The following is a 25,186-nucleotide window of genomic DNA, read 5'->3' as shown; positions in this document are numbered from 1 at the left end:
CGGTTTTAAAAATGTATCACTGGGGCCATACAGCCCTGGAAAATTCAATTCCTCACCAGAACTCTCTCTGCTCAAAGCTTGTATGTTGTCCCAGTGTCTGGGGACTTTCTTCTACCGCTTCTGGTTCCTCCCAGAACTGCCTACTAATTTGTTTTTTTCCCCATAAATTTATATTGAATTTTCAATTATAGAGGTAATATAGGCTATAATAGACAAAAAAACAGTTCAATGCTATATAAAAAGCATAGAGTATAAGAACAACAACAGGAATTGTATGCCACGCAGGGCCCAAAAGTAACAACAGTGCAAAACATGACAGAGTTTTTGGGTATATAAAGAAGGTGCACTAAAGAAAGCACATACCACCTATACATGTAATCACAGGTACCAATCATTCCAACATTCCCATTGCTTATCGAAATAGGACCAAAGGCTTTTCTTCTAGCTATAAGTCTTTTGTATTGGATTTGGATGTTAAGGTTAACTTGTGCCAGGACTTCCGAGGGGTTAGGAGTATAGTTGTTCCTCCAGTGTCTAGCAATAATAAATTTGGCCGCTGTTAGTATGTGGATAACTACTGCTTACCGGGTCGTTAATCGACCCCCATTTAACTTGGCACTAATATGTGTGTCTCTTGGACCATGGTAAGGGTTCATGTCAATCGCCATTCTAGTCTAATGCTGCACTTTTCATTCCAATGCAAGGAGTTGTCTTTGAATGGATAACAGTGTTTGAACAGAAAAGGCTACGTTTGATCTGCTTTGCCTACAATTAAAGCACACCTTAAGTTTGGTCAAATCTTTTTATGGTCCTACTTCTCTTCTGGGTCACAGCATGGAGGTGAAATATGTATGATTTTTTTTTTTTTTTTTAAACCCCAAACTTCTCCTTTTTAATATGACCTACTGCCTCCAAAGATACACAGTACAAAGCAGATGAAATGCAGACTCTGAACTACCATGTACACTGCTTAGTTAAAGTAGGATTTTGCTGACATGCATTTGAGGTGTTCCAAACACGCGTCAAATGCATGAAAACAAATCCTGTCAACATGAGCCCATAGAAAATTAGAATGTATGCTGTTGCAGGGCAGCCACCGATATAAATAGCTTGTGTAGTCTGTAAAGCACTGTTATGAGTGCATTGTAAAAATTAGGAAAATATAGGCTATAGGAGAATCTTTTGCCACTTGCCTATTGCTCCCATAAATGTGTGTGTATGTAGCATATAGGTTCATAACATTAAGGCAGGCCAAAGATGAGTCAAAAACCAAACATTCTGGTGATCAAAAAAACTAAAATGGTGCATACGATTGTGCCATCATTTGTTTTGTTTTTCTGAAAAAAAAAATATCCAGCATGTTGGCTCAGGCTTTTTTGATTGTGGCACAAAATGTACGTGTCGCAGCTGGCACAATAATGATGCGAAAAAACGAAAGAACTGGCGATCGACAAGAATTTTTGTTCGGTCTTCGACTTCTGTATGGTTCGCTTAAGTATTTGTTTGGGTTAAGATTTAGTGGGTTGAATAATGTACTGTTATTTGCAGTCCCAAGGAAGGAAGAATTAACCTGATGTTTATGGCTAAGCCTATAGGCATGCAGTCCATATTATGCACACAAATATTCCGTTGTACCATATGGCTACTGTAGGCATAGCACAAGTGACAAATCTTTGTTTGCTTAGACCCTTTGTGTATTTTATCACTATATTTTTTATTTTATTTGCCAGGAATGGATATAAATTCCTCTACTGTTCAGCACGGGCTATAGGAATGGCCGACATGACTCGAGGCTATCTGCACTGGGTAAACGAGCGTGGCACGGTGTTACCTCAAGGACCTGTACTCCTCAGTCCTAGCAGTTTGTTCTCTGCACTTCACAGGTAAGCAAACTCTTGCTGATATTTGCAGTTTTTCCTTTTGTTAAATTTTTAATCATCCGCCACACTCCGATCCAAATCTGATTAAAAAAAGGGTAGACATATTTTTTTAGCTGAGCACCAGCCTATATATATATATATATATATATATATATATATAAAATATATTACTTATTTTGCCTGCTGTACAGCCCTAGACTCTCAAGGGGACTTGAACAATAAAAGCTGTGCCCAAAAAAGAGCCTAGTTATCAGTGTTACCTGAAGCCACCTTGTAGCTGATCTTCATCCATTACTGCCTCGAATTCCAGCAGAGGAGGTGAGGAGGAACTCATATCATGTCAGAGTTGTCACTTTGAAGATTGGTGATCTGATAGTGGGACAGGTAATAGCAGTAGAGGAAGCCCAGGACCACAGAATTGCTGAAGCAGAAGCAAGGAAATCCTTGCACTGCAGTTCCTTGGATACAGCTCCCCCTTCAGCAAGGAGAACACTGACAATACACAAGAATTTTGTATAGAATTATTTAGCTGTTTATCTCCTGATCCCCATCAGGTCTGCTGGTGTTTTGGAGACATACGGTTATCTTGTTTATTAAAGTTATTAATACTTCACAATCTGTGCATTCACATCAGTCCTTGCCCTCAAGGAGCTTGCATTCTAAGGTCCCTATCTCACATGCATACATTACCATACTAGAGCCAATTAGCCTACCAGCGGGTCTCTTTAAAGAGGTTGTAAACCCCCGAGCATTGTTTGTACCCAATAGGTAAGCCTGTAACAAGGCTTACCTATAGGTACCGATGAGGTCATTGGCACATGCACTCTGAAGAAACGGCCGCCCGTGCTGTTTCTTCAAAGCCCTGTGCCTTGACCAGCGATGTCACGTAGCTTCGGCCAGTAGCACAGCCGAAATCCGCAGACTCGGAAAGAAGATGGCTGAAGATGGATGCGGCCTTCAACGGGGAAGACGCGGGCTTCCTTTGCAGGTAAGTGTCATATAATGTGCTAGTATGCGTTGCGTTATGCATTTAGTTTGTAGGTAACAAAAAGGACATTTTTTTTCCCCAGGCTTTACTTCCCCTTTAATTATTCTGTGTAACGATCAGTGATTGGAAAATAAGACAAATGATGCAGGTGAACTATGATGTCTCTCAGTTCCCTATTAGGTCCACTATTTGTTAAATGTCTATGCTCCTTCTAAATCGTTTTTATGTTTAGGTGCTACTAAATGTTGAGAATAATGGTTGCTTGTTTACTGATCATTGTGACAATTTAAGACTGTTTTGAATATATGTTGTGCCCCATACTTGGGGGGGGGGGGGGGGGGGGATGGGGATTTCGGGCAGAGGAGAGCCTGCTTGTTAGCTTGAAATGTATTTTCTCTTACGTCCTCCGACAGTCGCCGCCTCTTCATATTCGTCACATATGGGGTATTAGACTTTGCTCCGAAGGAGTAGCTAGGCAACAGAATATGTTAACAATAAAGCTTTAACATATCCCACCCTCAAGGGGTGGTCCCCTCAGTCAATACCCTCCTACTTCCTGCAACCATATCTCAGTTTTAATGTCTAGCTTGTCAGGAGTGGCTGGCTCTCTCTGTGCTGGGACTTTTTGTCCCAGACTCTTTCTTCTTTTTGATATTTTGTTTGAGTTTTCTCTCTACCTTTACTTAGCTGTTATTTTTGTCAGCATTAGTTAGTTCTTCGGACGAAGAGGATCATGCGGACTGGGTCTCGGGCTGATCCCCCTGGTCGCAGGTCGTGGGTCAGTGGCTTCCCAGTCTGCCATCGAGCGTTCAGCCAGGTAACGCTCCTGGCACAGTGAACGACCCATCCCTGTTCGGTGCAGGGATGATTGGTGAGGTGGCTACCTCACCGGACGCTGTGCGGTTTCTGAACCGCCATTGTGTGCGTCTTGAATTGCGACTCTCCCTGCCTCATGTGCAGCGGCTTGTTCGCCTGTGCGGGTTCCCCACGCCATGTGAGGTAAGTGTATCTATGTGGGGACCTGTCTGTCTGGGGGGGGTCTCAGTCTGGGACTGTGTAACCTGCCTTTAATCACACTGCTTGTCTCCCTATCTCTCGGCTGCATGCTGTGGGCTGCAAGGGGGGGGGGGAGCTGTATGACACTGAGTATGTCAGGCTGGGCAGTGTGAGGAGCTGTGTGCTGTGGGGCATGTTTTTAATGGCATGTTGGGGCATATACAGCGATCGCTGCGGCGATCTAACATGTATCCATATAATGGGATAATATTGTGTGTGATTTTATGCACTGTGGAGCGGCGATTTCGGCGCCAAACGACGCCATTTTACCGGCGCCCGCTCCGGCCGCATGGTTTACATGCACGGCGGCCATTTTCTTGTAGCCTCCATAGGCTTACATAGAGCGCCCTGGCAGCATCACTTCCTCTCTCCTGGAAGCACCGATCGAGGCAGCAGCAGCAGCGGAGTCTCCTCAGGTTTTATCCTTCTATTCCTGTGTTCCATTGCCTGTATTCAGTCTGTATATTCCCTGTGGGGGTCTCATTGTGCCTGAGTGTGGTGCGGTGGGCTGCGCTTGCCGCGCTTGCTGTAAGGGGGCAGTTAACCCTTGGTTGTCTGGCATACAGGGGCAATGGATTCTCAGGAGGGCAAGTTTCCCACAGTATTGGTGGAAAGCCAGGGGACCGCTGTTTCCCCCCCAGGGGGGGATTTAGCCACTATTGTGGCTGGCCTTGCTGCACAGGTGCAAATGCTGGTGGCTGCTCAATCTACTAAACGGCCCAGAGTTGCTCTGTCCTCTGATTCTGAGGGTGAAGGTGATGGGGCTGTTCTGGCGGGGACCCCCCTATCGGGGTCCCGCTCCTCTCTTGATCTAGTGGGGTCTGAGGTAGAGGCTGAAGTTGAGGGGGTTGATAATTCTCCCCCTGGCTCGCCTGAAGAGCTTGCAATCATGGATGAGTTGATTGCTTCCATTAAGCAGACGCTACGTTTGCAGGACGAGGTGTGTCCCCCAGCTGCCTTGGCGGCTTATGGGACGCAGAGAAAACGCAGGACGCCGCAGGTTTTTCCCTGCAATGCTGATTTTCAGCGCGCTGTTAAGGACCAATGGCGCGATTTGCGCAAGCCTTTTGCGGTACCAAGTAAATTTAAGCTGCGTTATCCTTTCTCGCCTGCCACTGATGAACGGTGGTGTGTGCCTCCGCCAGTGGATCATGCTATTGCGGTTTTGAACAAAGCCACTGCGATCCCTGCAGAGGGATCCCCTGTTTTCCGTGATGCCACGGATAGGAGACTGGAGTCTCTTGCCCGTCATACTTATTCTGTTACGGGTTCTATGCTTAAGGCTCTGTTTGCTTCTCTCATGGCGGCCCAGGCGATCGCAAGTTGGACGCAGATGCTTAGGCGCGTCCTAGTGGCCGATTCGGCCTCGGCGGCGACCCTGGATATGGTGGATCAGATCCACCAGGGTGTCATGTATCTGTGTGATGCGGACCTGGACCTGATTCCGTTGGCCGCGCGTGTGCACAGCGTGGCGGTGTTGTCTCGCCGCCTGGTTTGGTTGAAATGTTGGTCGGTGGACCAATCTTCACGTAAAACCTTAGCCAATCTGCCTTATGATGGGTCTCGCCTTTTTGGGGAGTCCCTGGATGTGTTGATTAAGGGGATTACCGGGGGTAAGAGCACTCTCTTGCCCCATTTCCCCAAGGCTAAGGGGGCTTCTGGGAAGAAGCATGCTCATTTTCGGCCCCATCAGGGGTCCTTTCGTGCCTTTCGGCCGCACTACAAGGGCAAACCGTTCAAGGGCCAAGGCTCTCAGAAGAAGCCCTGGTCTGGGAAACAGAAGTCCGGTCAATCCGGACCTGCGGCCCATAACAGTTCGGCCTGAAGGGGCGCCCTCACCCAGTTTTGGGGTGGGGGGACGCTTGCTCGGTTTTCTTCAGCCCTGGTTGGCCCGTGTGAGGGACAGATGGGTTCTGGAAATCGTTCGATCTGGTTACAAGATCGAGTTTCTCTCTCGGCCGGAGAGCAGATTTTTTCCCTCAAATCTTCAACTGTCTCCAGAGCGCCTGCGGGATCTGCACCTGGCGGTGCGGGACCTGAGGGCTCAGGGAGTGGTGGTTCCGGTGCCTCATCGGGACAGATTTCGGGGGTTTTATTCCAATCTGTTCACCGTGCCCAGGAAGGAGGGCAAGGTTTGTCCGATTCTGGACTTGAAAGCTCTGAACCGCTCTGTGCGAGTTCGCAAGTTCCGCATGGAATCCCTGCGCTCGGTGGTGGCTGCCCTGGTTCCGGGGGAATTCATGGCCTCCATCGATTTGAAGGATGCGTACCTTCACATCCCCATATTCGAGGGTCATCAGAAGTACCTTCGATTTGCCATTGCGGAGGATCACTACCAGTTTGTGGCGTTGCCCTTTGGGCTCGCCTCGGCTCCGCGGGTCTTCACCAAGGTGCTTGCACCGGTTCTGGCATTATTGAGAGCCCAGGGCATTTCTGTCCTGGGGTATCTGGACGACATTCTGGTTCGGTCTGCGACCAGACAGGGTCTGGAGAAGGACCTGTCTGTCACAATGCAAACTCTGCAGGAGTTCGGTTGGACGATAAATGTTCCAAAGTCGACACTGAGTCCGTCGGTTCGTCTCCCCTATCTGGGAATGATACTGGACTCGGTGCAGGCGAAGGTCTTCCTGCCGGAAGACAAACTCAGGACTCTTCAGGAGGAAGTCAGGTCCCTCAGGGACGTTCCACACTCGTCTCTGCGGACGGGTATGAGATGTCTGGGATTGATGGTCTCGGCCTTCGAGGCGATTCCTTTCGCGCAGTTTCACACGCGGGGTCTCCAAGCGGAGATCCTGTCCAGGTGGGACGGGCGACCTCAATCTCTGGATCTTCAGATCTCGTTGAGTCATCGCACCAGGGAAAACCTTCTGTGGTGGCTCCAGTCCCCGTTGGTGTCCGGGGGCAAGTCGTTTCGTCCGATCTCGTGGACGGTAATCACCACGGATGCCAGCCTGTCGGGCTGGGGTGGAGTTCTGGGCGTTCCGTCCGCCCAGGGGACCTGGTCGGAGGGGGAGTCTTCCCTTCCGATCAACATTCTGGATTTGCGTGCGATAAGGCTCTGTCTTCATCGCTGGACGGACCGGCTGCAGGGCTGCCCGGTTCGGGTGCAGACGGACAATGCCACGGCGGTGGCCTACATCAACCACCAAGGGGGCACCAGGAGTGCCCGAGCGGCTCGAGAAGTGGCCGACATTCTGTCTTGGGCCGAGACTCATGTCCCGGCGATAACGGCGGTTCACATTCCGGGAGTGGAGAACTGGCAGGCGGACTATCTGAGTCGCCAGACCCTGGATCAGGGGGAATGGTCTCTCCACCCGGCTGTCTTCCAGATGTTGTGCGCGAAGTGGGGTCTTCCAGATGTGGACCTGTTCGCGTCTCGCCTCAACTACAAGGTGAAGAGGTTCGTGGCAAGGACGCGCGACCCTCGGGCAGACGCGTCGGACGCGTTAGTGGCCCCGTGGCATCAGTACAGGCTGATGTACGCGTTTCCACCGATTCAGTTGCTGTCCAGGTTCCTTCGCAGGTTGCACTCGGAACGCAGCACGGTGATTCTTGTGGCACCGGACTGGCCTCGCCGGTCCTGGTACGCAGACCTCGTGAATCTGGCGGTCGACGCTCCTTGGCGTCTGCCTCTTCGAGACGATCTACTGTCTCAAGGACCGATTTACCATCCTGCTTTACAGTCGCTGGCTTTGACGGCCTGGCTGTTGAGACCGAGGTCCTGAAGGAGAAGGGTCTCTCTCCAGAGGTCGTTCATACTTTGATCAACGCGAGGAAGTCTTCCTCGGGGAAGGTTTATTACCGTACTTGGAAGGCCTATTTTGCCTGGTGTGAGTCCAGGGGGTTTTCACCCCGCACGTACTCGGTTTCCCGTGTGCTGTCTTTCCTTCAGACGGGTGTCGATCAGCGTTTGGCGCTGGCTACGATTAAGGGTCAGGTGTCGGCGCTGGCCGTTCTGTTTCAACGTCCCGTGGCTTCCAACTCCTTGGTTGGCACTTTTATTCAGGGTGTGCGGCATCTGGTTCCTCCTAGGAGGGATCCTTTGCCCCCTTGGGACTTGAATCTAGTTCTATCTGTGTTACAACGTGCTCCTTTTGAACAGATCAGGGAGATCTCGTTGTCTATGTTGTCCAAAAAGGTCGCCTTTTTGGTGGCGATCACTTCGGCTCGCAGAGTGTCGGAACTGGCGGCTTTGTCCTGCAAGTCTCCGTACCTGGTTGTTCATTTGGATAAGGTGGTCTTGCGACCTAATCCTTCTTTTCTACCGAAACGAGTTTCGGAATTCCATCTTAACGAGGATATTGTTTTGCCTTCGTTGTGCACGAAGCCTAAACATCCGAAGGAGGTGAGATTGCACTCTCTGGATGTTGTTCGGGCGATAAGGGTTTACCTTAAATCGACTGAGTCTTTTCGTAAGACTGACTCCTTGTTTGTTCTTCCAGCGGGTCCTCGGAAGGGCATGGCGGCTTCCGCCTCTACCATTGCCAAATGGATCAGGCAGACCATTGAACAGGCCTATGCCTTGCAGGGGAAGGTTCCCCCTGTGCCTGTGAAGGCGCACTCTACTAGATCACTGAGTACGTCTTGGGCCTGCCGTCATGGGGCTTCTGTAGCCCAGGTGTGTAAGGCGGCGACTTGGTCGACCGTACACACTTTCACAAAATTCTACAAAGTAGATGTTCAGGCATCGGCGGATGCTTCCTTTGGCCGCAAGGTTCTTAGTGCGGCTGTTCCATAGGGTCCCTTGTTGGGGACTCCTGGCTGTTGGGATAGTTTTTTGTATCCCCTGGTTTTTTTGTCTTTTCCTGGGTTGTTGCTCCTGTTGAGCACTTATTTTTGCTGTTGCCCAGCTGGTTTCCTTCCTTTGGTAAGGTTCCTTTCTTTGATGTGGAGACTGCGTTGCCTTTCGGCGCGGATGCGTTTCCCACCCCTCATGTTTGCACTGCTTTGGGACGTCCCCATATGTGACGAATATGAAGAGGCGGCGACTGTCGGAGGACGTAAGAGAAAACGGAATTTTTGTAAAATCTTACCTGTAAAATTCCTTTCTCTGAGTCCTCCGACAGTCGCCGCCCCCGCCCCTCTTTTGGGGTTTGAATGTATACTCTACTGCTATTCCACTAAAACTGAGATATGGTTGCAGGAAGTAGGAGGGTATTGACTGAGGGGACCACCCCTTGAGGGTGGGATATGTTAAAGCTTTATTGTTAACATATTCTGTTGCCTAGCTACTCCTTCGGAGCAAAGTCTAATACCCCATATGTGACGAATATGAAGAGGCGGCGACTGTCGGAGGACTCAGAGAAAGGAATTTTACAGGTAAGATTTTACAAAAATTCCGTTATTTTTATATGTGGAATGCCGCTGCCTATTTTGCACTTTAATAAAGTGGAAAAGTCCTTTGAGCATACAGTACATCTTTGAAAAATTGGAGATTTGACTTGCCTATTTCATGCCATTATGCTGTTTCTCTGCACAAGGCATTTGATAAAGAGCAGCTTGGAGCACGCTTCACTACTTGATATGTAGGAGAACTGTTGCACATTTTTGACATTGCTGAATCTCACTCCAAATCTTGTTAGACTTGAAGTCACAGGTGCACAGTACCTTTACAGTAGATGATCTCATACTATAGATATATGGTTATGGAGCTTCCAGCCACAGGGAGTGTCAGTGTGCTTACTGGTCTCACTTTCATATGTGAAGAATTTTGTAAAGAAAGACCATTTAGACTCCTTTAGGTCAGTAAAATCTTTGTTTAGATTATCCCAGTTTTAACATTTTTCTCTTCTTGCATTTTGTACTTTTGATGCTGAGGTTTTGTCAAGATAATCAAATTTTTTATGTCTTTTTTTTGCAGAGAAGTCATAGAAAAGAAGCCAGAAAAATTCAAAATAGAGTGTCTGACAGATATTAAAAACCTCTTTCATCCCAATACAGAGCCCTTTTATGCTGCTTTTGGGAACCGACCTACTGTAAGTACTTTTCTTAGAACTTCAGATAGAAGTCAAAATATAACAGCTTTGCAGCTGTAAAAACGAATGTTAAAGGAATACTATTGTGTTGTTGTTGTGTTAATTGTATTCTGGTTACTACATGTAATTTACGGTAGCACCTGTAAAGATAGTATTCAATATATTCATTTCAAATTATTTTATTCTTTGCATTTATGTATGTATGTATGTGTGTGTGTGTGTGTGTGTGTGTGTGTGTATGTATATATGTATATATGTATATATATATATGTATATGTATGTATGTGTGTGTATATATTGCTCAAAAAAAAAGAAACACTTTGAAAACACATTAGATCTCAATAGGGAAAAATAAAATATAATGCTGAATATTTATACTGATATGGACTGGGTAATATGTTAGGAACGAAAGGATGCCACATTGTTTGATGGAAATGAAAGTTATCAACCTACAGAGGGCTAAATTCAAAGACACCCCAAAAATCAGAGTGAAAAAAAGATGCAGCAGGATAGTCCATTTTTTTGAAATTTAATTGCAGCAACTCAAAATAGTACTCCGTAGTTTGCATGGCCCCCATGTGCTTGTATGCATGCCTGACCACATTCACTGGGGCAGGCGCCTAATGAGACGACGGATGGTGTCTTGGGATATTTCCTCCCAGATCTGGACCAGGGCATCACTGAGCTCCTGAACAGACTGAGGTGCAACCTGGCGGCGTCGGATGGACTGAAACTTAATGTCCTAGAGGTGTTCTGTTAGATTTAGGTCAGGGGAGCGTGGGGGGCCATTTAGTGGTATCAATTCCTTCATCCTCCGAGAACTGGCTCTCACCACATGAGGTCGGGCATTGTCATGCACCAGGAGGAACCCAGGACCCACTGCACCAGTGTAGGGTCTGACAACGATTCCAAGGATTTCATCCAGGTACCTAATGTCAGTCAGGGTGCCATTATCTAGCCTGTAGAGGTCTGTGTGTCCCTCTGTGGATATGCCTCCCCAGACCATCACTGACCCACCACCAAACCGGTCATGCTGAACACATGCATAATGTTCTCCACGGGTTCTCCAGACCCTTTCACGTTTGTCACATGTGCTCAGGATGAACCTGCTATTTGAGAAAAGCACAGGGCGCCAGTGGCTGACCTTCCAATTGTAGTGTTCAATGGCAAATGCAAATCAAGCTCCATGGTGCCAGGCAGTGAGCACAGGGCCCACTAGATGATGTCGGGCCCTCAGGCCACCCTCATTAAGTCTGTTTCTGATTGTTTAGTCGGAGACATTTACACCAGTGGCCTACTGGATGTCATTTTGTAGGGCTCTTGAAGTGCTCATCCTGTTCCTCCTTGAACAAAGGAGCAGATATCAGTCCTGCTGGTGGGTTAAGGACCTCCTATGGCCCTGTCCAGCTCTCCTAGGATAAATGTCTTTCTCCTGGAATCTCTGTTAGCTTTCCTTTCCTCATGCAATCATCTTTATAGGGTTCCTTTCCCAAGGTGGTCATCTATATAGAACTACAAAATAGGTGAGCTCGCTGTCCCTTTAAATTTCCAAAGTGCATATAATAATGCTACATCATAAAATTGTAAAATACCCTAAAAGGTACCAATATTTTAAACACTGTGGATGCAATATAAATAAAAATGATATGACACAACCTTTAAGGCCCCCTTTACACGATCGGACCGATTAGGTCCGCCTGTTCGTCTTTTGGGCCACCCTTTCTATTGTATGGAGAGGCGGATGGCAGCGGAGATTTGTCTGCTGACACCCGTCTGTCATCCGATGCGACAAGATCCGCTTAAAACAGATGGATGGCGATGCGTTCGCCATCTGTCCAGGGGGTCGAAACGGATGAAATCGGACATGCTGTCTGTTTTCATCCAATCTCCACATAGAGGAGAGCAGGACTCTGACAGGTCCGTCTCTGCACAGTGCGCAGAGACAGACCTGTCATCCGCCTGCTCAGAGGGGATCAACGATCCGTTGATCCCTGCTGAACTAGCAGAGTTCGCTGAGCGGATCCGCCCCGTGAGAAAGGGGCCTAAATTATATTTGAAAAGTGCCAAAAAACCCTCCCAATAAAAAAAAAAAAATGCAATGTATGTAATGTTGCAATCCACCCTCAACACAATTTAAAAAAGTAGCATAAAAAGATATATATCTGTACAAACGGACAAACGTACATGGGCAACTCAAATGTGGAAAAACAAATGAATAAAGACACGTGTTATTCACCAGTAAACTCAAAGATTATAAAACTAAATATAACAGAAAAATTAGTGAATAATATTCATACTGATGGATAAATATCTTGGTAAACAGTCCAAAATCAAGATAGAAAATCCCAAAGGATAAGAATAGACTCTTCAAAGTGTAAGGCGGGGAATGCAGAAATGAAGGTTGCCAGGGAATCGCAGCACCCACATGTAAGGTAAACTCCTTACCAGAGACACTGATCCCACAAAGAGATTATCAAGCTCCTTGCAGTCCCACAGGACCAATTGTTCAGGCTACAATAATCCTTCTGAATAAGATCCTGTATGAGATGTGCTCATCACAGAGGTATTAAAAGCAAGGGACCACCAAAGTGCAGTCTTTTTTTAAAACAATGGACTTCAATGAGGTAATGTCCTTACATCGAAAAGATATTAGCGAGCATGTAACCGGTGAGCACCGCCGGATTCCCGTCGGTGTGCGTATTGGCGTCACGTGTTTGGCCCCGCCCAACCGGTTTCACTGTAAACATTTTCGGCGAATAGAGGCACCTATCTCTATAGGGTTTCTTTCCTCAAGTATTCATATTTATAAGATTACTTTCATCAAGTAGTCATCTCAATAGGGTTCCTTTCTCCAAACAGGATCTTTATAGAGTGGTCCTAAAATTACACAGCAGTGAGTGTCTTTTTGAAATGCTATCCCTAAAGCTTGAACTCTTGACAAAATATGTGATCCAAGCGCTCAGCGGCAATGTCTGAGGTGATTAAACCACAGAAATTTGCCAGGATACTGGTTTAGGTGCCTCACCATCTCTTCTACTGCACAGGACTTGCCTTTGTTAGGGACTTATGTTGCCAAATATCACATTGTACCATAATTTAGACATTTTTCCGAGGAAAGGACATTCTTCAGCAGTTCTTTCAGACTGCTTTCCATCAAATGGTCCACTGCACCCTAGAATAACCCAGATGGATAAACTTATTTGATTTGTTTCCAGTCACACCTAGCAAGGAAACCTCTAGTACTTGCTAGGACATTTCCGAACACGTATTTTGCTGTTACATATACAAAAGCCCCTTATTTGAAGTACTGGCCAGCTTTGCACTAATCCTTTCATTATTACTTTATAACCTTATTACTGCATAAAAAATATAGGAAAGCCTATTGTGTTTTTTGTGCTTGTTCCATGTAAAGAAATAAAGGCGTATTTCTTAGGTGAAGGCATGAGTCGATGAGCTCATTAATATTTTATATATCTGTACCAAGCAAAAAGTGTTGTGACATTCCCGCAGCGTATTGCTCCCTGCGGTAACAAGATCCCAGCTCTGGCAAGATTAGACTCGCTCCACGGGATAAGGATTAAACTGTTTGTATTAATCCAATAAGACTCGTCTGTGAATTTACGACATTGTCCACATAAAATCAAAGCACTTGGACACACTTAAAGAAAATTTATTGAATAATACATGGATCTCTTTTTATGGGGCTTTTCCACATTCCCTTATTTTATCGGGTTCTTTAGGGGACTCCACTTTATGACATCCTAAATCAAATGGTATGCTGTAAACTCTGTTCAGCTGACGCAGTTATCGCTGCATTAAACTGTCAGTTTCATAAACTAATATGTGGTTGTATGATTTATGCAGGATGTTTATTCGTATAAGCAAGTGGGAGTTTCTTTAAACAGAATATTTACGGTGAATCCCAAAGGAGAGCTCGTCCAAGAGCATGCGAAGACCAACATCTCCTCGTAAGTACCTCTTTTATCACAGGGCTGCAAGAATCCAAAATCTTATCTTCAAAACACAGCAGGCATTGATGTAAAACTAATGAAACACAGACAGGGCAGTGTAATAAGGAAGTGCAAAGGACGATGATAATGTGTAATACCAATTCGGATTGGCTGCTGTGGGTTACTGCACTTTGCATTTAGCGTTTGGGATAAGTATGATTGCTTCAGAAATCTGAAATGCCTGATTCAGTAATTTATTATTGTGGGGCAGACGAAAACTTTTTAAAGCTTAACTTGAGGCAGATACAAAATCCCCTTTTCAAATACCGGCCACCTTGTCCATTCAGGGAAAAGTAACGGCCCCTTTAAAGACCACCCCTGACCCAGATATGATCGTCTTCACAGCACTCCCCACTGTTTCTTCCTTTGTTGCGGCTGCTGCAGATAATCAAAGCACTTTGGCCAGTTGGTCTGTCTAAACACTGTGATATAATGAATAAGTGACATCGTCACTCCTTCTAAGTTTCGTCACCAGTAAACACCTAGTATTTGGAAGCATGAATGGGAAAGAAGACTTTGTGCCTAGCATTCCAAACCATTTTACGAGCAGCTAGTAAAAGTAATTGACTCTGTCTTGATATCAGCCCGTCATCCCTTACACAGCACCATTAAAACTGGGAGAGGGAGAAGCAGCACTAGTAGCCAATCAGGCTTTGCTGCATGCACATGTGCGGAGAGAAGGAGATGTGCTGCCTTCAGGTCAGAAGGCTGTAGGCACAGAGATTCTCCATCAGGACATGATTCCCCTGTCACTGCCACTTTGAATGGGCATAGAAACATATTTGTGTATTTTGCATGCTGTCTGGAGTGCAGCCTTAAAATGTTACTAAACCCACAACCGTAAAATCAGTCTGTATATGCAGTAAAGCATGCTTGTTATACTCACTGTGGAACCTAAGGGGTTAATCCTTCGCTCTGTATAAAAGGCTGCTTGATCCTATCTTCTCTGATCTTCCCCTTCTTCCACTGTCCCCAATTCATCTCCTGACAAGACAGAGTCTTTGGAGTCAGTCTGCACATGCTCAGTTTGGTGTGTATTGCCAGAGTTTTTTTTTCTTGGTAGGGTGCATGAGACCAGCACTGGGCCAATCAGCACTGTCCAGACAGAGGGTCAGGGGTCCTGCAGCCTCATAGGACAGTCAAGAGTAGAATGAGAACTCCTACAAGCTTTAACCAGACACTGATAGAAGTCACAAGACTGCAATATTCAAGTGAATAAAAGGGGCAGATTTGGGTTTAGCTGGCCATACATAAGGGCCTGCCTGATTGCATACAAATTGAAAGTGTTTAGGTATCATATTACTAAAGTAAACCTAAAGAAAAATTCTACAAGAAAATTGTATAATGTATGGCCAGCCTTTAGGACACTTTTTTTTTGTTTACAATTCCAGCTAAATAGCAGAGAGTGGAATAGATTTGGGAGATATTGATCCCATGTGGTCCTGGACACTGCAGATAATTGTATAGTATTACTTAGAAAGGCCAGGCCCATAGTTCATTATGTCTTCCATAATGGCTTTAATACAGACTCTGCATAAACACGGTAGCTCATATATAGTAAATTCTTAAAATAGAGAACCTTTGATAGATATTTATGGCATAATGGATAGCAATAACAAAAAAAGCTTGTAGATAAATTACCTTCATAACGAAATCAGTGATATTTATATAATTATGTTATCTATATTAAATATACATTTATTGTGTGTATATATATATATGTGTGTGTGTGTGTGTGTGTGTGTGTGTGTGTGTGTGTATATATATATATATATATATATATATATATATATATATATATATATATATATATATATATATATATATATATATATATATATATGATATAATATAATATATACACACACACGTATACGCCATAGGTAATAAGTTAAAAAAAAAAAAAAAAAAAATAGTAGCTCATATAATTGGTCAACTGCTGTGTGACTGAGTGCTCTTTCCTTAGTAACAGAATCTTAAAAAAAAAAAAGTGCTGAAAGTGCAGTACCACATACCTACCAATCAGAAATCATGTTTAATTTTTTTGACAGCTCTAAAATGATAAAGGGGAAAGCAGCTTACTCTGGGTAATTGTGCGGAGTGCTTTGCTTACATTATTGAAGGATAATTTCAGAAAAGTTGTGTGTCTGTGTGGGGAGTGAAGGTAGTCAGGGCTTATAATGTGGTTCTTAAAAAATCAAAATGTGCCATGCTGAGTGTTCCTTCCACCAGGACCTTGTTAGTCTCCATCTGCACTCCTAGTCAGGAGCTTCTCCCCTATAGATCTATATGGGGTATCTCTTACTAGACTTCTCACCAGTGACAAAAGGGACTTGTGCTCAAGCTTATTCATCTGCATTGGAACTGCATTTTCCCACCATACAAGTGAACACAAAAGCAGCAGTGCATAGCACTTTGTGGTTTCTCTGTAGCTGCAATTTTGGAAAAGGTGCAGGGACCTTTTCCCTACATTTTCTGTAGGTACAGCAGCCCATTCATTCAAATGAATGGGCTGCTGTGCCTGCACAAACATCCACCAGGAAATTGGCATAGTGTGAACCTAGCCTTATAGTGTGTAAAAATAAATGCAAGAATAATGGAATTTTTAGATTTGAAACTTTTCTTAAAAAAAGAAACTGTTAGAGTAGCTGCGTCTAGGGCAATGAAAGTGTAACTGCACTTCAAGATGTAGTTACACTTTAAGGAGCCTATGTATAAATGTTTCAAAACAAGATTTGTTTGAAAACCACATGGGTAGAGAAGTGTAAAATAACAAAAAATATATTCATTTTTTTTAAACATTCCTGCCTATTTGTTGATTAATATTTAAAATATGAGCAAGTTAGTCTTCAAATTATTATTCAAGTTATTCAAATTATTATTCAATGCTGACTCTGACATTTGGTCTAGGCTAAAATTATTTCTGATTCTAAAAGGGTTAAAATCTATAAACCGAATATATAAAAAAAATATATATTATTAATAATAATAATCTCATAATAATAATTATTATTAACAATATTATTTATAAAATATAATAATAAAATTAAATTAAAGCTAAAGCCAACAATTTTTTTTTTTTTCTTTTGTATAGAACGGGGAGAATCGGAACTCTTGTTACGTTCTTATTGTCGTGTCCCCCATAAGAAAGATCTGTTCTGTGTCCTGGTGACCGTTGTCACCAAACCAGGACTATAAAAAATGGAAACCGTTTTTGTCACCAGAACAGAAATAGAGGTGAAATCTCTAGTGACCACATGAGTTCTGGTGGCAGCTGGCCAAGATAGAAATTCCCTTGCTTTCTGTTGTGTCCCCAGAACAGGACGTGAAGGGAAATCTCCCCAATGGGACACAGATTACAGAAAAAAACCTGTCCGCCATTCCCTACTTTTTTCCAAAATACTTTATATACACTGATCAGCTGGTACCATTATAAAAACCCACCCAATATTGAGTAGGTTTCCCTTTTGCCCCCAAAACAGCCCTGACCCATCAAGGCATGGACTGCACTAGACCTCACTAGGTGTGATATCTTGCATGTAACAGATCCTTTAAATGCTGTAAATTGCGAGATGGCGTCCATGGTTCGGGCTTGTTTTTCAAGCACATCCCACAGATTCTCAATTGGATTTAGATCTGGAGAATTTGAAGGCCAAGTCAACGCCTCCAAAGACGCCTTCTATTGCTCTGTGGTCCATTTCTGATGCTTATGTGCCCATTGTAGGTGCTTTTGCCTGTATCAGTCTGCAGCTACGCAGTCCCAAATGCAATGAACTACGATGCACTGTGTGTTCTGATACCTTGCTATCATTACCAGCATTACCTTTTTTAGCAATTTGATCTACAGTAGCTCTTCTATTGGATGGGACTACACGGGCCAGACTTTACTTCCCACGTGTGTCAGTGACAGCCCATGACCCTGTTGCAGGTTCACTTGTGGTAGTACCGAGAACATCCCAGAAGAACTGCGTTCCGGGATCTAGTCATCTAGCCGTTACAATTTTGCCTCTTTTCAAATCACTCAAATCCTTAAGCTTGTCCATATTTTGTGCTTTCAACACATCAACTTCAGGGGCGACATATTCACTTGCTGCCTAATGTATCCAACCCAATTTAAGATGCTATTGTATCTAAATATTCATTATTCACTTTACTGGCCAGCGGTCATAAAGCTATGCCTGATCGGTATATACTGTATTTGTATGTATTTTGTTTTTTTAGGCTTAAAGGTTGTGACTGATTGGTGTTATCCCTTTAACATGAAATAAGTCTTTACTGGCTATTGCCAGGTAATGATTTAAAAGCAATATTTTTTTACCCTGTAGTTTGTAGCATTAGAACATATTGGATGCTCCCATTTTGCTTTGTTTCCAGGGGACAAATAGATGTTCAGATACATGTGTTAGCATAAATTAAAAATCAGAGAAGATGTTTAAAGAGGTCAATAACATAAAATGAGGTCAATAATAAGTATATGTTACTAATATTTAGTACAAAGAATTTTACTGTTCTCATAATGTCAGATTTAGCACATTTTCCCAGAACAATATACTGAGGCATCCTATAATTAACAGAAGCAGGGAACATTATTATCAGCAGGATTGTACACAGCTTAATAACAAGGGGAGAGATAATTACTGAGGAAAAGATACGTTCTAAAGTGTGAAACTAATTAATCACACATGTGCTAATGAAATTTCAGCTATTTTTACATCCAACTGATGAATGAAAACCAGCTCACTATTTTGACAGGTGATTAAATAAGTCGCTCAAAACACATTTGATCTCTTTTGTCTGTAAGACAAGAAAAAAAGCTTTAAGAACTAAACTCCACAAATACCGCTGCTTAACGATGTCAAGTCTGTGAGGTCCCTTGGCGGTGTCATCTTTTCCCTGGGTTCTTCTGGTTGTTGAGTATTTGGCTGCTTGATTGGATGGGCAGTTAGGCTTTCGGTGAGGCAGTAAAAACGCAACCGAACATGGCGGCAGAAGGGGATTGTAGAAATGCTTAAGGCTAGTTTCACCTATGTGCAGTTCCTGTGTGTCATAACGTTTGCGCAAGCACAACAGCCCTTTCAATTGTACCTGCCGCAAACGCACCTTTTTCTAAATACAGATGCAGAGAAATCCCATGGGGCACGCTTTTGCACAATGCAATTTTCCGCACCAGAACACGCACTGTGTTTTCAGATTAGGCACCCCTGAGCGTCTGCTAAATAGCACCGAGTTTTGCCTGCAGGTGCGGGAATAGGTGCGCTTTAGACGCATTTCTGCACCAGTGTATATGTGAGCCTAGCCTAACCACTGCTGCAAATTTAAAGCTAATCTCTAGCTTTTATTGGAGCGCTAGACTTTATTTTGTTTTCGAAAGCAGGAAGGGAATTTCTTGTCCCACTGCCGTAACAGAGCACTGTATACAGTATGCAGCTAGGCGACATACAGCTTATACAGCGCACACAACTGCTGCATCTGTTTGTAAAGTAAATCATTTGATAGCTTGGTCCAAATGAACTATTTAATGTAAAGCTGATGTACAGCTTTTTGAGAAGTTTAGTGTGTCAAAGTTGACAGGCAACACTGCCTGTCAAACTCGTCCATTAAAGTGAATGGGACCATATTGGTACTGTGAAGCAAACGCTTGGTTTGCAGCGTACGAAGTTTATGCAAAATCGCCCTTTGACAAAAAGAGTTTACTGGGGTCCCACTTTAAGGCTATATCCCAGTCAGGTTTACATTTAAAGTAATGCAGGGGGATAGACTTACCTGCAAAATGGCTCCAATTTTATTTCCGTTTTTTTATCTTCTTTTTTTGGCTTTCCCATCAATTACATCCATATCCATTTTGGTCTCTTTAAATTTGTAGAGTTCAAACTAAGCCTAAAAAATTCAAGTCTCAGTGGCAAGAGAAATAAGTTGTATAACCCAGAATCATGTCATAGGAGCACATGTTAGATGCTCCTGAGGAGCTGTATGGGATTATATAAAACTCCAATCAAGGAATTGTGAGCTAACTGGTTGAAGGTCACACAATCGCAGGTCTTTCTGGGTAACATTTATAGTGCTCTTCCAATGCTTGCCATTTAAAGGGGACTTGTCATCCAGTGCGAAACTTGGAGAACCCAGTTTTAATACTAGTGTTAGCAGTATAGTGATAAAGAGTACCCCCTATGCATGGTCACTGAAGGAGGCAGTTCATATTGACCACAACCCTGTAGGTATTTCAAATGCATGCATCTCCCTACTACTCATTGTGGCTCCCCCTGGAGCTGCATGGACATTCTAATGATGTAGTGGTTGGGGAGCCACAGCAGGATGATACAGGCATCATGCACATCAGAAGTGTTGGATGGATACTGATGTCTCTAGAGGCTCCTCTAGCACCACAAGAGAGTGAAGGTTAGCTGAAATGAAGAAGCTAGTATTAAAACCATTTACCAAAGCAGTACTAAAAAACTATAATACAAAATTCTAATCACAGTGATTCTTTAATCCCAACTTGGAGAGAAATAATGAACAGATGTATGGCAAGGACATGGGACCCAAGGGGCTTCTCAAGGACTCCAGCACATCAACAGGAGTCTTTACATTTTAAGCCAGAGCAGGTGTATTTCTTTAATGAATATGGAATAGTTCTGCTGTCCTTGCTGTGAGCATACCATTCTCTGACCATGCCTATCTTTCTTTCCAAAGCGGCTTTGTATTGTGCTTATATATAACTGCTACAATTTTCCTGTCAATGGGAGGACAGATTTAAATTGGTAAATTGCTCTGTGGAATTCATATTCCTATGTCTTTTGTTTCAGCTACGTACGTCTCTGTGAGGTGGTGGATCACGTCTTTCCGCTGTTGAAGAGAAACCATTCCTCAGACTTCCCTTGCTCCGACACTTACAGTCAATTCACATATTGGAGAGACCCAGTACCACCCTTCGAAAGCCAGGATATCCATCCCCCAGCCTCTTAAAGACAGGACTCTCTTTTGTTTCCAAGCGAACTGCAACATTTCATCAAATCTTTCAGCTGCACTACTTTGCAAAGAAAAAAAAAAAGGCTGAAACTATTTTTGACTTGAAATAACTCAGCTGAGATGTCTTCTATTTTCCTGAAGGTTTATAGAGAATTTAGTTCTTCAGAGAAATGTATTGATTGACATGAGTAATTTGCGCTTTCGATGTACATGGCTGGAGGGCTGTATATTTGTACTGTAATACAACACTGTGCTCCCCCCCCCACCTCACACAGGAGGCTTCTGGGAGCTTGGTTTCCATCTGAGAATAGAATCAAGGCTGTGAAATTGTGCAGTGTGAAGAAAGATGCAATTAAATCCATCCAGCCATGATTTCCCAGCGTTATAGGTGAATTTCTTTAGGTAGGGCTTATTTATTATTTACAGGTTCTATCAGACTAACTTCCTATTGCAGTAATGCTGACAGGTTTAAAAGTGCTTCTTAAAGGGCTCGTTGAGTTTTTGCTGAGTAAGTAGGTACTTGGCTGTAGATTGCACTGCTAAACTAATATTTGCATAGTACGTGCTCACCACACTTCCAGGTAGCAAAAAATCTGGTGCTACAGCACAAGAGTGCAGACATAAGTAGTTGTGTGGCTTGCATTAAGCGTTCTTGGCTATGGGTACTCCACTTATGTTTATAAAAAGTTTTGTGTTGAGCGAAGTTCAGCTCCCAGGGAATGGAGCTTATAGTCGTACTTCAGTCTAAACTGATTTTTTTTTAAGCTTTGTATAGGTGTGGGAAGGCTTAAAACCTTTGTTAGGCTTTTATTGATGTCTTTGTCCCCATTGGGAAAAAAAAGGTTCTCTGACTTGTCCATGTTCACCAGGACAGGAAATGAGAGGAAACCTTCTCCAAGGGGATACAGACAGTGGTTGAAATCCAAACATTGGGGAGATTTCCATTTTTCTTCCTTTCCTGGTTATGACCTGTTCCTGGGACAGAATGACAAGGGAGATCTTGCCAACAAGGACATGGAGCTAAGTAACCACTTCACAGCAGTTCTAACTCTTTCCCATTTCTATCTAAGACTAAATCAAATTTGTTTTGGCTGGAGTTTCTCTTAAAGCAACACTGTAGTTATGTGAACTTTATGAAAGTAGTTCTGGCATAACAAGCAAGTGTTCTGAGTTGTTGGCCAGATGCAGGCTTTACTTGCCGTCCTGCAGGGGTATAATCATAAGGAAAGAAGAAACACAAATGCTGAAATGACAAGTGCCCCATCCATTAACCACTTTACCGCTGCTCACCAGAGCTCTACTGCGGCAAAGTGGTTCGTTATCGTCTGGCGACGTAGACCTACGTCGCCAGACACTCCCCCCTTCTCGGCGGCGTGCGCGCACCGCCGGAGGCTCGCTCCCGCTGTATTCAGTCACAGCGGGAGTCGGGCCAGGGGAAGAGCGGCGGTGATCACCGCTGCTCTTCCCCGATCGTCGGGGAATCGAGTCTGGAGATCCGCCCGCTTGTGTAAACAAAGCGGGCGGATCTCCTAAGTGACAGACAGGGTCAGATTGCAGGGTTCAGCATAGCTGAACCTGCGATCTGTCCCTGTGTCACATAGTCACCTCCCACCACACATGTCAGTAAGCACCAGGCATACATTAACCCCTCCCTCTCCAATAAAATTAACCCCTTCCCTGCCAGTGTCATTTTTACAGTAACAGTGCATATTTATAGCACTGATTACTGTAGTAATGTCACTGGTAACCCCAAAAGTGTCAAAAATGTCAGTCAATGGTCCGATCTGTCCGCTGCAATGTCGCAGTCCCGCAAAAAAAATCGCAGATCGCCGCCATTACTCATAAAAGAAAAAAAAACACCAAAAGCGACAGAAATCTTTCCCTTAGTTAGTAAACGCAATAACTTTTGCGCAAACCAATCAAAATACGCTTATTGCGATTTTTTTTTTTTTTTTTTTACCAAAAATATGTAGCAGAAAACAAATTGGCCTAAAATGATAAAAAAAATTTGATTTGGGGGGGAATTTCATATAAAAAAAATTTGAAAAATATTTTGTTTTCAAAATTGTTGCTATTTTTTTGTTTATAGCACAAAAAGTAAAAATTGCACAGGTGATCAAATACCACCAAAAGAAAGCTCTGTTTGTGGGAAAAAAAAGGACGTAAATTTCGTTTGGGTACGGCGTTGCAAGACCGCGCAATTGTCAGTTAAAGTTGCACAGTGCCGAATCTCAAAAAGTGGCCCAGACGTAAGACAGCAAAATCCTCCGGGGGTAAAGTGGTTAAGATCAGTAGTGCACATCCGTGGTAATTAGGTTTATGAATATTTCAGCAACAACACTGATGTTTTCTAAGAAATAATTAGTAGTAAGGATACCTAGTCATAGCACAGCAACAATGGATGCAGTACCAAATAGTGAGGCTTGAACATATTGGCTACAGTCACACTAATATCTATATACTGTACAAAGAGATTCAGCCAGTCTTAGGTGGAGTGACAGTTTAAAAAATATACAACCCTAAGCTGCCAGTCGTACATTACATTTTGAGTAAATTCTCTAGCACTGAAACCATCATGGCCATAAAAGGACCTGCAGTTTGACAACTGCCCAAAATCCCATCAGAGTTCCATTTATACAGTGGAAGGCCAGTCTCTATTTCCACGTTGTCCTTCTGCACTCTAATGTAATAGATAGATATGTATGACCAAATGGTTACCAATACTCCTCTCCACTACTATTAGCTGCTATGAAAGGGAAATTCATATTAACCTACTGAATTCTATTCAAGGTTTATTGTAGGTGCTACTCTACGTTACTTGCATTTGTTTAATGGGGTTTATACTTGGAATTACTATATTCAAATATGCCGCAGGCTCAGTGAGTGCTTTATATACATGAATGCTTTAGTGACTACATATCATACAAAGAAGTAGTCACTATCCAAACCATGAACCCAGCTATTGCTACCCCAGTGTCTGCTGTTACAGATCTCTTTTGGCACATGGTATTTTAAAGTTTTGTCATTTGGCAGCTATTCCTGCTTAGCTAGACAGCAAAATCACAGAAAGTAAAGAAGCTTTAAGGCCTTTGTATGCAGGCTTTTTTTTTTGCATCAAATCTGTTTCATCTCTATACAAGTCTATTGGAATGCAAAAGATTAAAGCTGGTCGATGCAGCAAAGAATAATGCAAGCCAAATGCACCTGAAAGCACATTGCATTTGCCCATCAACACAAGCTCCTAAATTAAACCTGGTTTTACCACATCAAACAGGTTTACATCACTACCCCTGTCCCAAGCAATACACATACCTTCTTCTCACTCCTTATTGCTCCATGTAACCAAGTGAAGAGAGGAAGCTGTATGTATGCTTCAGATTGTAAGAACTTACACAGGGCTGAGGACTCTATCAAAGGCATCGGGGGGCAGTTGCAGGGAAGCAACTTGCAACGCTAAAAACATATAAATCCCTTTTCTCATTTCTTTTTATGGACCTATTTATTCAGCAATAACTTTTATTGCTTTGGGTACCGATATGATACATATGTTATTATTGCAGATCGGTGGTGCATAAAATAAATACATTCTGCAGTTCAGTAAACATAAGCAACAATACTGTTGGAGTCTTATGATGGCTGGCCGTCCAAGTCCTGAAGAAAAGTTAGCTTGAGACAAAAAAGTGACCCGTTTTTTGCACCCCTTCCCATACCACCACTTTTTAGCTATCCCTAGATAGCAGCTGTAAAAACTCTGTATAAAACTACATTTTAACCCTTTTGCCAGATGTCCACAGTTGGAAAGTGAGGTCTGCCCTTCTACAATGGTATCCCTTCTGCAGATCTGATTTACAAGAACTAGTTAAGGAAGGACACAGATATTGCTAATGGCAACAGATAGTGGCTTTATGTTTTTATTATCTGCCATGCCAAACCGACAGTAACAATCATTTTACTACCACTTGCACATGCACATGCACAAATGGTTTGATATCTAATCACAAACAAAATTGCCACCTAGAAGGAGAGCTGGCAACCTTTGCAGCACAAACTAGCTTCCATATGACAATATACAAACATGGCTACTCAGGTCCATCGGTCCACCCTATCTGTACTTCATTAAATATAAAGTGAATCTGCCATGTTGGAAAAATAAGTTGTGTCATTGCCAGCTTCTTCTTGCTCATTTGCTGACTGGCATGCTTATCCTGAGGCTTCACTAGTTAGTGAGTCCCTGGCCCACGCTTCATTTGCTGCATAGTTTTTTCAGATCAATGACTCACTAAATGGTTAAGCTTCATGATGACCAACTTG

At 43.5% G+C, this 25,186-nt stretch overlaps 1 protein-coding gene across 2 annotated transcripts in view; it reads left to right on the top strand.

The window, feature by feature from the left end:
* Positions 1 to 21,537, top strand: part of LPIN1 (lipin 1) — a 289,491-nt gene extending 267,954 nt beyond the window's left edge. For both annotated transcript variants that reach the window (XM_082252224.1, XM_082252225.1), the window contains exons 17-20: positions 1,731 to 1,883; positions 9,785 to 9,899; positions 13,764 to 13,867; positions 20,713 to 21,537. In XM_082252224.1, coding sequence (XP_082108350.1) covers positions 1,731 to 1,883; positions 9,785 to 9,899; positions 13,764 to 13,867; positions 20,713 to 20,872 — 532 coding nt within the window. In that variant the 3' untranslated portion in view covers positions 20,873 to 21,537. The remainder of the gene's footprint in view (positions 1 to 1,730; positions 1,884 to 9,784; positions 9,900 to 13,763; positions 13,868 to 20,712) is intronic.
* Positions 21,538 to 25,186: the final 3,649 nt, after the last annotated feature.

Source organism: Pelophylax lessonae (genome assembly GCF_965119305.1).
Source record: "Pelophylax lessonae genome assembly, chromosome: 3".
Lineage (NCBI taxonomy): Eukaryota > Metazoa > Chordata > Amphibia > Anura > Ranidae > Pelophylax > Pelophylax lessonae.
The sequence above is the reverse complement of the archived record's forward strand: the minus strand, read 5'-3'. Positions and strand labels throughout refer to the sequence as shown.